The sequence below is a fragment of the Ammospiza caudacuta genome, chromosome 2, assembly GCF_027887145.1.
Source record: "Ammospiza caudacuta isolate bAmmCau1 chromosome 2, bAmmCau1.pri, whole genome shotgun sequence".
In the NCBI taxonomy this organism is placed as follows: domain Eukaryota; kingdom Metazoa; phylum Chordata; class Aves; order Passeriformes; family Passerellidae; genus Ammospiza; species Ammospiza caudacuta.
Window position 1 is genome coordinate 110,899,123 of NC_080594.1, and position 14,243 is coordinate 110,913,365.

A 14,243-nucleotide genomic window follows, 5' to 3' on the forward strand; every position below is an offset into this window, starting at 1 on the left:
CCTTTTGCAGGCAGAGATAAGTGCCCTAAAATGTAAATGCTGGACAGTGCATTCTATGATCAGTTAAGATCTGCAACTTACAGAGCAATTTCTACATCTAAGGTATCCTCAGAAGGCTGAGTATAAATATTAGGGCCCATCACTCAATATTAAAGTCCTCTGAGACATTAAAAAATAAACACTCTTGATATTTATGCCAATAAATGAAAATAAATACTTGAGAAACTAATAATAACATAATAAGAATATTTTTAATCAATTAAATTATGAAAAATAAAGTACTCATCACTGGTCAGTCACAACAAATGAACATGAATAAAATGAAATTTCTTCAAAATTCAGACCCGGAACTTCATAATTTTGCTACTAAAATTTCACCACATAAAATTAAAAAAATAATTTAAACTTGAAACCCACAATTGCATACTAAATATAGACCACTGAGCAATTCTTAAAACCAATGCAAAGAAGAAATATTCAGAATGTTCTATATAAAAACGCTATTTTAAAATTTTGAAGGAATGATTCAGGTATGTAACCTCATACCCCAGTTCTGAAACTGTTACAGAATTCCTCCTTTTGCAGCTTTTTGGCATGTACCTGTGACACATGAACAAATCCCCTCAATCCCCAATTCTAATCCTTGCTTGCTTATTTGCTGTATGTTAACCTAGATCGGTATCTTGTATAACATGGTGGCTTTGCTGGTTTGTTTTCATTTTTTTTTCCTCATATGGAATGGAATGTAGATCAGGGCTGCAAGGCAGATCAATCACAAGATAAGGAAATAAAAGAGCAAAGTTTAGATAGATGACTGAAAATTCTATTCCAGCATTCACCCACGGTAAGATGCAACCACAAAATGCAGCACCTGAGCCACCTTCACTGATACAGATGGCATTTCACTTTGGGTAATAGTGTGCTATTTTCAGAACTCATGTTCCAGAGAGAAATAAGCTCAGGAAGCAAGAGACAAGTTGTCTGGCTACCATGTGAGAGCAGATTAGAAAACTGTGGCTTTAGTGTGCTGAACATGGTCTGATAGGGAAAATGACTGCAGCCTGCAAGAACAGAAGGGGATAAACATCGAGGAGCAGATAAAACTGAACTACAGCTCAGTCCTGGCACCAAAATAAACAAGCTAAGTGCAAATGCAGGCAGCTGAAGAAGCAACAGTTACCAAGCATTAAGGAGTGAAGAGACAGAAGAACTTCTCTGTCACAATAATGAGAGGGAAAAAATATCCTTAATAAATTTGAAGACAGATTTCAATACATTTCAAAGGGATTACATGATGTGCTATCCATGAAATGTCCTTTTATAATCTTGTGTCTCCTAATCATAAAATATGTCAATTAAACTTGCTTAAAAACTGACACATGGTATTTCTTCTCAGCACCTTAAGTTCTGATCTCAGAAAGTCTAGTGGAAAATTCCCAATAAGAATATTTAAGAGTTCATGACCTGAAGTGAAACTATTATTAGATTTCATTCACATTATTTATAATGCATAATGTTGTTTAATACCATGCCATTATGCAGCAAAAAGGAACACACCTCCCCTCCCCAAATACACTTGAAAAATGTAATTACATTTTAACCTCTATTAACATAATCATCTAATCATACTGTTGACTATTGCATTTTATATAAGCATTTGACTCTATGTATTTATTTAATATTAATGGACACATTATTCTTTACTTTTCCAAAGTAGTCCTACTCAGAAATAGTATTACAAATCTGAAGGTTTTGTATATTTTTCTTTTTCTAAAACTGTTCCTTCTCCAGTGCCAGACAATTCACTTGCTTGTAAAGCAGTTTCAAACAAATCCTGTTAATTCTGAATATGGTTCACTAAGCAGCATGATCTCATTAATAAAACAAGTTGCTACTCTAGTAAATCAGAACGCTCAGCTGTTTTAACTGTTTCCCTAATGGAAATTCTAATGATCTCTTCAGTCAGCCTCACAGAAGCCTCACACTTTTGATACAAGACCCAGCAAAATAAAGAAGAAATGAAAAAAATGGAAACAGTACAACTTCAGACTTAGCATTCTGTCACAAATAAATGTTAACTAACATTGGATCTGCATTCTTGAGGTTAGTTGGAATATTTTTGCACCACTTGAATTTTCATTAGAAAGGTACTTTTGTCTGTTTTACTGAACTAAATGAAATTTTTGAGTGACAAATTCATGAGTTCTTGGGATTTCTAACAAAAGAGAGAAGCGAAGAAAGAAAAAGCGTGATGGATGGCAAAAAGAAGAGAACACTCTACAAACATATATTTAAAATGGTCTCATATGTTGCAAAAGAAAATAATAAATGGATAACAAATGAGAAAGAGGCTAGGTCAAAGGGAAATGTAAAACAGAAGCAATCTTTTGCACTGAATATAAGTTTCTGCATAGCAACACATTATCTCAGGGTCTTTCAGTGTGATGTTCAGTTTAGGATAAACCTCTTTTTTAATGATGATAAGAAAATAATGTTTCTAATCTGGTGAGACTTTGAAATGTGCTACATACCCAGTGCATTTGTAACATTCATAATGCATCTTACCTTTGTTTGGGCACTCTAAATAATCAATCTTCTCCAAGGGAAAATGCTAATTTAGCAAGGAGTTAGAAAAAAATGAAAAAAAAAATATTCAAAGATTTTTTTTTTTGTAAACCTCATTTGAAGCTGCTCAAGGATCCAAGAATAGTGCCAAGGAAGGTAACGGTGCACAGGCAAAGGAAAGAATGGGTAAGGCTTTGTAACACCTTTGTGTCTAACTAGATACACATCTTACCTTAGTAATATATATGTTATTAAAATTGTGGGGCAGAGAAAGGGAGTTGAAGTTTCAGAGAACATACACATAAGCTCTACTACCTTCTACATATGCAGCAAAAAGCACCTTTATTTCCTTGATGACATTCTATTTTGTTAATCAGATCTTAGACCTTTTTTCAGTACTCAAAGCATTGAAATTAATGTGCAGAAAAAGAAATAACTGCTATTTTAACTTCTTCAGCTTATTGTGTTACTTAATAGTTGTATATTTTTTATATATTTGCACCACACAATTTTGTTTCCCTTTCAGTCCAGCAGTTTTACAGTCGAGAAATAACAGTGTAAATCTTTAAAAAGTTGATTTGAAATAATAAAATTCAAATGGCATGATTTATTTTTTTAACTGTAGGCCAAGAAGTAGGTTAGTGTTGCATTCAAAAACACCTCTGGCTTTAATGTTAGACAGACATAACTTCTTTCAACCTGAAATCAAGTAATTCAACCCAGAAATTCAAATTTACAAGTGCCAATTACCTTAACAGCACTTTTTTCTTATGCACGAATAGTAATTTATAACATGAATCCAGAGTCTGGTCAAGTTATTCAGGTGAAAATATCTACTTCCAAAACATCAGTTTGGAATTAATTCTTCATACCCATTACCATTTGAATTACAAAAGAGGGAAATGAAATAAACTACCAAGAAACTAGAGTTATTATTTTCCTTATGATGCTCAAAGAGCTTGCAAGATGAAAAGCATACAAATTGGAGCTGGACACATAGCAACTAAGTAGCTATTCTGTCACACTGCATTTCACAAATAAAAGCATCCTCCAGGTCCTTTGATTAAAACATGAAACAGACAAAATGAGCAACACTTGCGAGACGTCGTTCACGGAATATCTCTTGTACAGCTCAATGGCTAATCACATTTCTTCCACGAGAATTTAAAATTAAGCCTGATACTCCTGCTGGTCATAAATAACAAATGGAAATTTACAAGCACTTTAAGTAAAGACCAAAGAAATATATAACTATGAAAGTACCACAATATACCATGTCATCCCATATCTTATTTCATTTAAAAATACATCTTACAACAAGCTGGTGAAAATTTTTAGTTAACCAGAAAAACAGACACATCTGAACAAAATTGTCACTGTCCGCTCATCACTGGAAATCCTCCTTAAATGAACTTCAAAATAGATTACCCAGACCTTAAAATTTCTTAAACCCTTCAGAAAAACAGAATATAGGCTAATCAAATCATACCTGGATAAATTGCTTGGTTTTCACAAGCCCCACGTCTCCAGCCTCTATCTGTGCTCTTGACAGCTTCTCTTCAGTTTCACTTAGCCAATGATTAAATCTCTTCATGTCAGAATGAAAAATCTGCCACTTTTCCAAACATTTGTCAAACCGCCTGCAAGTATAAAAGGAGATGAAATAACAATCTACTGATAGTTTATTTATTGACTACAGAAAAAAAAAATAAAGAGAATAATGTTGGATGTTTCAGGTTAAAATCAAATAATATTGCTGGCATAATATATTAGCATTTATAACAGTTATATCAAATGGTAATATGGCAGCACCTCTGAAATGAAATTATTTCTGAGAAAATGCATCACAAATCAGTTGTTTTATCAGTTTTAAAATCCTTTTGACAAAAATGCAATGGTCTTCAAGTGAATTTCCACTTGCATGGTGCAAAGGGACTCTTTAATAAAAACTATTCCCTATGTTTCACTTTGAGTATTTTATAATGATAATTACAAAAAAAAAAGGTCCTGAAATAAAAGGATGATTAAAAAAAATAGAACATTAAAAAAACAAGGTTTTAAACAATAAACAAGGATGAAAAATATTACAACCACGTCTGCAAGTCTATAGTTCACTACAAAAAGACCAGATAAGTACTTCCAGCACTTTGGGAAGATGTGACCTGGTTTTGTCTAGGGTGACTGATTGATCTCCTGCTTCAAGAACTGTTTGAATTGGCCACTGCCAAATAGGAAAGAAATGAAATGAAGACAGATTACAAAACAGATTATAAGGGGGTTTGCAGATAGCTCACATCTTAAGAAATTCAGTTATCCTTTGTGTTAGATTGGTGTGGAAATGTAATAACTAACCAGAGATTAGCTAGAATGTTTTGTTAGAAGATCATCATTAAATGTGCTACTGTTGTTTAGTTTAATAATCCTCCTTTACAGGATTATAATAGATTTTAGGGTGTACTTAAAGGATAAAAACAAAGATGCTCAATTACTTCTCTATGAGATAATCTGGTTCTGTATGGGCAAACTATACAATTATTTGAATGTTAAGGAGTTTAATTCACCAAATAAAATGAAATTACTGTGAGGGAATACAGATAATCTTTTCCATTTTACTGATGATTTTTCATTTTTTAGAAGAAAATACAAGCAGACTATTGACCTGATTAAATATTGTAGTCACTTATCTAACTTACTAAAATGTCTGTGATAATTTATCACGGTCATCCTATTTTATTGCTCAAAATTATCAAACCATAATTTAAAGGTGCATTATAATAGGATTTTTTTTTATAGCTACCTTACTCAGAGTTACAAGGAAAAATTAATTTTATTTTGTAAATATCACGTAGAAAATAGAATCAAAATTCAATTTCTTTTGGTTCAGAATCATCTCTCATTTTGGACACTATATTAAACATCTTTCCTCCTGTTCCTCAGAAAGTAAAATTACTCCTCTCAGCATGGGAAGCTTATCAGAAGCTTAAATGTAAAAAAAATCAGTAAGGTTTGATATTAGTATTCTTGAATTTGCATTCCAGAACTTGCAAACTCAATCTCCCATCACTGTAAATTCTTCCTCCATCTTTTGCTCTGGGAAATAACAGTTGTAAGGAGAAGAAAAATAAAAAGTTGCAACAAGAAGATATGAATATTTAAAGCTTAAAAGTTCCCAGTGCTTATTGCTCATGTCTTAAAAAAACCTTGTTATTCTCCTTATAAGTGTAAACCAATAAAAATACTCAGTATAAGTATAAACCAATACAATATTAATGTTTTGCAAAACATTAGTAAAAGACAGAATTTATCAACAGGCTAAGTGACTAAAATTCAAGGCTCTTACAGTGATTAAATACCTAAATAATGTTACAATGAGAAGAGAAAAATTAATTTTTGCTGCAGTGGCAGGTGTGGGTGCATTTGAACAACATCAAGCAGCTCCCTGCTCTGGGAAGTTATGGGACACCTCTCCTGAGTATACCTAAGTGAGAGTTTCCCTTGCTGAATCTCTGTATTACCTCTGCTTACACATGATACTACTTCCAATAGCTTTTTAAACTTTAAAAACAAAGAGGCTTCTGTTTGTTTGTTTGTTTTATCATGAGCAACGCTGTTACCAGGTGGTGAGCTCAAAACCCACAAAAGGAGAAGCCTAATTAACGACCAACGCTGAACAGTTAATTGCTGAAGCCTTGGCACAGCAGAATGGAGAATAAATTCATAAGAGAGCAGTACTCACAGGACTATGGAAACCCAGAAAGAGTATGTCAGCCTCAGGAATCCTCAAGCACACAATGTGGAGCAGAGGAAAATTAAAGACCTTGCACACCCTTACCTAGGGATCCCCTCTTGTTTGCCATCAGAGACAAGTCATTGAGCTAAAATAGCCCCACGTAGACATTGCTCTGTGTCTCCCTCTGCTCAAATCCTTTCCCTCTGACCAACATAAAACAAAATAGTGGCTCATGAGTGGCCACTAGCAGTGGTTAGTGGGTGACTGTCTGAAATCTGGGCACTATTTCGTTTCTGATGTGCTTCTCTCTGGTTTTCTTAGCACATGTTCAATAACATAGTGCAAAGAGACATCCTGAAGCCAAGCAGGAGGTTCTGGATGAGAATGTCCAACAGGCACAAATTACAAGGCACTTGAGCATTGGACATGAGCTCTGACACAATAAGGCAGCTTCATTCCTCTATCTTGAGCATTTTTGGGTTGATAAGGAAAAAACAAATGTCACACTGGTCCAATTTTTTCATATATCTACTGACACTCCAGCAGGGACCATGTTAAGCAGTGGCTTGTGGGAGCAATTTCATTTTATCATATTAGTACATAATGGATTTATTTTGCCTCCAGAGAGCAAGAAAGAAAAAAACACAACCACAGACAACTGCTGGGGTAATACACAATATAATTTATACTAAGTCATAAAAGTATTGCTTGTTTCCTTCCTTCCTCTCCAACCTGTCTTTCTATAAGTAAAATTTAATATTCTTTGCTATCATTGCACATAATCTTGCACAGAGATTTACAAATGCCAATTTGGATATACACTGTCTGTGGAACTCTAAACTGTGTGATGGGATTGCACTTGATGGTCTGTGTCACGAAGCTGGTGTTTTAAGGAAGCTGTGCAAAGGTGAAAGATCTTTGAAAACAGGGAAGACACAAACATTAAAGGCAGTACAAAGGCTAATGATTTGTTGTTGCAAACCAAATCTTAATTTTGCATCTGTGTTTTGATTAATTCCTGGGTATTTTGATAACATTCCTTTATACTATGAAACCCACTTTTGTGGTTTCACAAAGATTCTGGTTTAGCAAAACTTCACAATCAATTAACCCACAAGAAAAAGAATGCTATTTATACAATTTCCTAAAAGACATAATTTATGTCATGGAAATTGGTATTACAAGAAATAAATAAGAATAAATGTGTTTTATTCTTCATATTGGCAAAAACAATCCCTAAACTTGATTTCTATACTGTTGCTAAACAATATACTGCAGGATTATGCTAATATTAACCCACAAATTTTCAAATTTTGCAGTTTTGTCAGCTTAATTCTGCACAATTAGCACCTTGTAAAAATACACAAACATCAAAGTAGTGTAAATAATTATGTATTAAACTGTCAGAGCATTAACTTTACTATTTAAGGCCATTCTTACAGATAACAAAATAAGAAAACTTGTTCTTGTCAAGCAACTTCTACAATTAAATTGCTTAAAGAAAGAGCTAACCCATTTTCACAGGTTTTGATGTTTTCATTTGACCTCACAAAATTCATGTGAGTTCTTAATATATATTTAATTCCTATATCCTCCCTACATATCCTCTCTACACACATCAAAGTGATTCTCTAATTTTAGACACTGCTATATCTTGATCTTGATCTTAGGCTTTGCTGTGGGTCCATTCTGGGACAACACTTGGCTCTAAATATTCTATTCATACCTTTACAGCCTTATGGTCTTTCACCCATAAACTACCAAACAAATAATAAACTGCAACCAAAACAACCATAGCAATGCCATCCATCAATTCAAAACTTAATTTCTCCTCTTCCCAGAAACTAGACTCTGCAGCATGACATAAATTTAAAAAATTGTACATTACAATTACATTATAAATATTTCACTATTTTGAATTGTATTGATTGTAATTTTCTTTTTGCCCTAATTAGTGATACCATGCCATTCAGTGTCCATCTCTATCAAAGAAAATTACAACTAAATAGGCTAAAAAAATGCAAGGTCATGTCAGTCATTGTTGGTTTTCAGGCATATACAAATCCATATTTTATTATACATGAGAGAGCAATAAATTTAATAACCATTTGCAAATAATAATTATACAGCAAATGCATTAGATTCTAATGGATTTTGTGCATCAATTGTTTAAATAGAACACTCCATAAAATTTATATAGCATATATTCTTTTTCTACACTAACTAAAACTATCTATTAGGCATATGAACTAGAAAATTCCAATTCTTTATTTCCTACAAAGTTTTCCTCCATCACAACAGAGATGCAATCATGTATTTTACAGAACTTTGCCTCAACACTTGGATTAAGTGTAGGTAACAACTTTCCCCTAGAGAAAATAAAGAAATGCTTGAATAATGTGACCTAGGTGAAAGAGTAGCATATTTTGCAACGCTCTTAAACTTTAAAAATATTTATGCAATTGGTAATAAAACCAAAAATTTCATAACTTTTTGAAGTGTAACCACCAAAATCATGATAATAAAACCCCAAATCAAAAATTGTACAGGAAACAAAGAGTGACTCAATTTTATGGAAATGTAAACCAGTATTTATGCCTGCATGTGAAGGGTGTTATACACATTTCATCCTCGAAAGCTGACAGTGCACACCACACTTCCAGCCAGGACACTGCAGCATGTCAGTATGATCCACCCTATGGTTTCATCTTTTAATTGCATGAAATTAAAAATGAGTGACAAATCACATGAACCTCTGACTGTCAGGGTGATGTTCTCCTCCTTTCCCCAGCCCAGGGGCTCTGACCTGCTTAAGGCCAGTTCTGACGTGGCACAGCAGCACGAGCTGTCATCAGCCTTTAGGGAGAAATGGCTGCGAGAATCCTCACCTGGGGTTTCTGCCCAGGGCTTCAGGGCCAGTTTTAAACTCAGACCTTTATGGTATTTTTGGGGTCTCTCGTTGTGGGGAGGAAATGATGAATCAGACTCCATGTTCTTAGAAGGCTAATTTGTTATTTTATGTTATTATATTATATAAAAGAATACTACAATAATATATATGCACTATACTAAAAATAGAGAAAGGATACTTACAGAAGGCTCAACAAGATACTCATTAAAAACTTGTGACTGACCCGCCAGAGTCTTGACACAGCTGAACCATGATCCGTCATTAAGTAAAACCAATTCACATGTTGGATAAACAATCTCCAACCACATTCCAAAGCAATAAAACACAGGAGAAACAATGAGATAACTACTGGCTTCATTTTTCTCTGAGGCTTCTTAGCTTCCCAGGAGAAGAAATCCTGGCAAAGGGATTTTTCCAGAAAATATGACAGTGACAGACCTTGACCTGGGCTGCTCTCTAATGTGTCCACAGCACACATTTCTCACTGCAGCCAAAGCCAGCTTTGCCCTCCTCTCTCAGGTATTGGGGAAACTTCAGGAGAGGTCCCTGCTTGCAGCCCCTTACCCCAGCCTTTCTGTCTCTTGACACTCTCAAGCATCCCTCCTGGAGCTATTCAGAGCTGGAAGCCTCAAATGCCTCTGTGCCACTGTTCACACAACACACTGAGCAAGTATTTCCACTGTCCTTCAATGTCCCAGCTCTGTGACTACAGGGCGATGGCTGGAAGGTGGGGCAGCCAGCACAGAGGACACAGGTCCTACTGAGGGGTGTTAGAGTGCCTGGACTGCCCAGCTACCCCCACTGACCTCCCATCCCACTGACCAAGTGCCCATTAACTGCTGGAGCACACTGGGCAGGCTCCTGGAGAGAGCCTCTTCCTCCTGGGTTTGATCTGAGCCAAATCCAGAGCACTCCTTGGTGTGAGAGAGCACAGAGAGCAGCTGATCCCAACCCAAGTGAAATACTCATGGACAGATTCTAAGTCAATACCAGTGAAATCCAGCAGCCCATTCTGGTCCCCAGGTTCTGCTGCAGTTCAGATCCCATCTGGGACAGGAAAAATGATAATTTCTAAGGCCTGGACACAGAGACAGGTGCAAGACACAGATTTCTAGAGAGCTGGGAAATCATATCCAATTGGGAAAAAATCAGTTCTCAGAAAATCTTTAAATTACCATCATAATTCATAAATAAAAAAATTAATGTCAGTGAATTTGTGGCATAGAGCATAAGTTTGTGTAATGCTAAGTACATATTACAGGATGTCCCCTCAGTAGTCCCCTGTAATTACTATGAAGTACTTAAATCCCATGATTTCCAATGACAGCGTTCTTAGTTCAACCTGTAATAACATGTTTTATCCTCCAAGATTGCCCTGTTCAATTTTATGGTTCCACTGCCTATCTTGAAATCCCCCTACAATAGTGGCTTTAGACCAGGAAGAAAAACAGAAAACAGATGACACCAGTTAATGCTGGCTGTTGACTCTCTGAGCCTGAAAGTTGTTATTTATCCTGTTTAAGGTGTGGTAGATGTGTACAGAAATATATATACTGGAAAATTAGATGTCCTTCTTTCACCGAAAATCATAGTAATAACAGAGCACTTAGCATTATCTTCTTAAAATACTGACGCCTGTATTGGCACTAGGTATTTCCTTATCTTTTACAGCTTTTCAGTCAGTTAAAAACCTTTCTAATAAGTGATTGTTTATTTTTTTTTTAAAGTTTACAATAAAATTTCATTTAAAACCCCTTTTACCTTTAATTTGGAAAATCTATTTGAGACAAGAAACCTAAGTCCAAGTAACAGTTACTAGGTCTTACTGTAAGAGTAGCATGTAGTAAACAGCTCAGGTTTTTTCTGAAACTAAAATGTAGATGACTTAGAGAACTTAAAGGAATGGAACAGCAGAGAAAACTATATTGATAGAGAAGAGTGTTCATCATATTGCTATCAAGGAGAAAATATTTGCAAGTTATGAAGAGCTTTTTTAGATTAAATACCTTACAGTATCTTTTCTGTGTTTTACAAAAACACCTTAAATAATTCTGACAAACAGTAGTACAATAGAAAAACACAAAAATCTATCTAACTAATCTAAAAAATCTATCTAATCTCAGAAAGTATATTTTCCAGTATCATTAGAATTAATAAGTATTTTCACAGTAGTGGCATTTGAAAGCTTGCTTTTTACCTTTCACTTCTGTGAATAATGATTTACTGTAATGAAAAAAAGTATTTGCAATGTCCAGGATAAAGAGGAAAAAGACAATGCATTTTTTAGAAAAGGAGCTGAAGACACTACTAGCACCTAAAACCTAAAAGAAAGTAAGTGGCATGTTTATGAGGGATTTTATATATATAAACATGTATATATACAAATATATATTCTCTATATATAAATACCCTAATTATACACACTAATTTGCAAAAAAAACGTTGAAAACATAATATATATATTAGTCTTGTGAATAACAAAAGACCTTTAACACTGTGAAGTAAAATTTATCATGCTAGAAGTTCTCATTTCATGAATAAATAGCAAAAGACATTTTGGCAAATTCATATGCTTGTAATATGGTGAATTTAAACAATGTACAGATGCCTCCAAGGGTATAATAATTCAGAAGGTTATTATTTCTAGTAGAGATATGCAATAGAGAAGAACTCATATTCTACCACTTGATCCAGATTAAGCAGATTAAGACTGTAACAGGTAAGTTTACTGCAGTTTCTGTCTTCAGTTATCTTCTCAAAAACCATTTCTTTTTTTGTTTTGTTTTAGAACACAGAAGTGAAACAGAAATCTAGTCTTTGGGGATACAGCAATACAGCAAGAATCAATGGAAGCTGAACACACATAGCCTGCTTATCAGAGAAAGGAAGCTCACATATTATGAGGCTCTGATCTTTCATACAGTCTCTATGTCAGTCCCACTGGACAGACAGTAAGAATTATTTACAGAATAAAAGCTCTGAAATGGAACATAAAAATAAGCTTAAGTTAAAACTGACATGTTCAGTTTAACAATCTTTATTCACTCTCAGTAAAGAAAGTAATTAGTATCTACTACTTTTACTAGTATATAATACTACTTTAGTATATACTATTTTCTCAGTAAAGTAATTAGTAATATAGTAGAATATATGTGTATTTATATTAGCAGTCTTTAAATTAGTCCTATCAATATTATGAGTTTGTTTACTCATTCATTTAAAGTTTATATCGAGATATTAGAGCTCTATTTAATAATATAATTAACATGTTCCGTTCACTTATGATTTGAGTACAGTAACTTTTACTTTCTTGCAGAACAATGTGCAATTTTGATCCTAAAGAACTCTAGTTAGATTTCAGGCATAAGAAATTATGAAGAGAAAAATATGAGATTTCAAAGGAGTTACAATTAATTTTTAGTTATTAAGTGTCCCAGCTAGAGGTATTTTTAGTTAATACCTGTTAATTGAACTGTCAGGTATATTAAAACAGACTTGATTAACATGTCCATACTTTGCCACTGCTACTGTGACCTAACTATTTAATAAGGCATATTTTACTTCTCTGTAGATAAACTAACCAAAGAAAAGGGATGCACAAACTCTGCAGAATATTCATGTTGCGTATTTCACAAAGTGAATTTTTCTTAATGCACATTTTGATGTTCATGAGAGACCCACTTTGGTATGAAAGTTCACAGCTGTAAATTTTTTCAATATTATATCACAGAAGAGAGCCTTGGGGGCTTTGTTAGCCTAAAGAGTTGGGCAGCATGACAGAGCTGCCCATCCCTTAAACATGCCCACACAGTCATGGTAACTGGCACATAATGACTTCCTGGGCATCTTTACAGCAATAGGAGTTTTAGGGTCTTTATCACCCCATTGTGTCATACAAAAACATTAATCAGGCACCATGAGAGGTTAACTCCAGGAACATCTTTTGAATTATGTACATTTGGCCTATTTCTTTCTGCAACTGCGGCCTTTGGGAGATACAGAATTTTTTGTGTCATGAAAACGTCCTGAGAATTCTTTCTAGGAAAATTGTCCAGGATTCAAAATGAGAATTTTAATTGTTACATAACACAGGCTTATGTTGAATTTAATGCAGATGTTTTAATTTGCCCAAAAAATCAAGGAGTTTGGAATTTGGAAATAAACCTTCCAATCAGGTTTGCACTTTTCCTCAAAACAAAATAAATATTTATTGCTTGGACTGTGGCAACATTTACTGTTTCATTAAAGTTACAAAAAGAAAATTGAAGCAGGAAAGAATCTGGAGGAAGACTGTGAACAGCACATAAGAGAAGAAGGGGCAGGGCAAGGTTTGTGCCAGAATAATATAATTTTTTTTTCTTTCAATACTGATCCTCTTTGTTAGAAGGAAGTATGGCATCTATGACTATTAATATTTAGCACAATGAGCAACCCAGTTTTCACAGGAAAAAATGAGATGCTCTTAAGAGCAATAAGGTACAACTAAGAAGTGAAGATTTACAACAGGGACTGAAGAGGCTTTGATTCCCTGCCCTTATTAATCACATTTCCCACCTTACCTTGTGGCTGGCATCTCAGGGATTTCCAGCCTAGCAACGCATTTTTTCCCCAACTCTTCAGATCTAATAGAGAACTGCTTGCCAGATACACAACTTAGAGAGAAATGGCAGTCTAGACAGGAACCAAAAAGAAATGGCAGTGTGTCCCAGAAAGACAAACCTGACACACTAATCCCAGTCACGGTCCATGACATACCATGGCTGCAAGATAATCATTACTGTTTCTAACAATGTTTGGACAAATAACCAATAATTTCAAATTGTCATTACATTTTGCTTCAAATTTGCAGAGCTGCAGTTCCAGGGTAAAAACTTTTTTTATCAGTAGAAAAAAGCACTGACTCAGATTTCCACAAAAAGATTTTTAGATTCCCAGTGCTTTGTCTCCAGCACTAAAGAAAGTCTTGAAAATCCCTCCTTGCTTGCCAGAGTAACAAGCTAACTGCAATGGATGCTTCTGCAATTGGTTCTCCACAGA

The 14,243-nt window shown here is 34.6% G+C and overlaps 1 protein-coding gene across 1 annotated transcript in view; it reads right to left on the reverse strand.

The window, feature by feature from the left end:
• Nucleotides 1-14,243, reverse strand: part of DMD (dystrophin) — a 979,219-nt gene that overhangs the window by 538,306 nt on the left and 426,670 nt on the right. Inside the window, exon 44 of the mRNA XM_058822052.1 lies at nt 4,055-4,205. Within this exon, the coding sequence (XP_058678035.1) occupies nt 4,055-4,205 (151 nt within the window). The remainder of the gene's footprint in view (nt 1-4,054; nt 4,206-14,243) is intronic.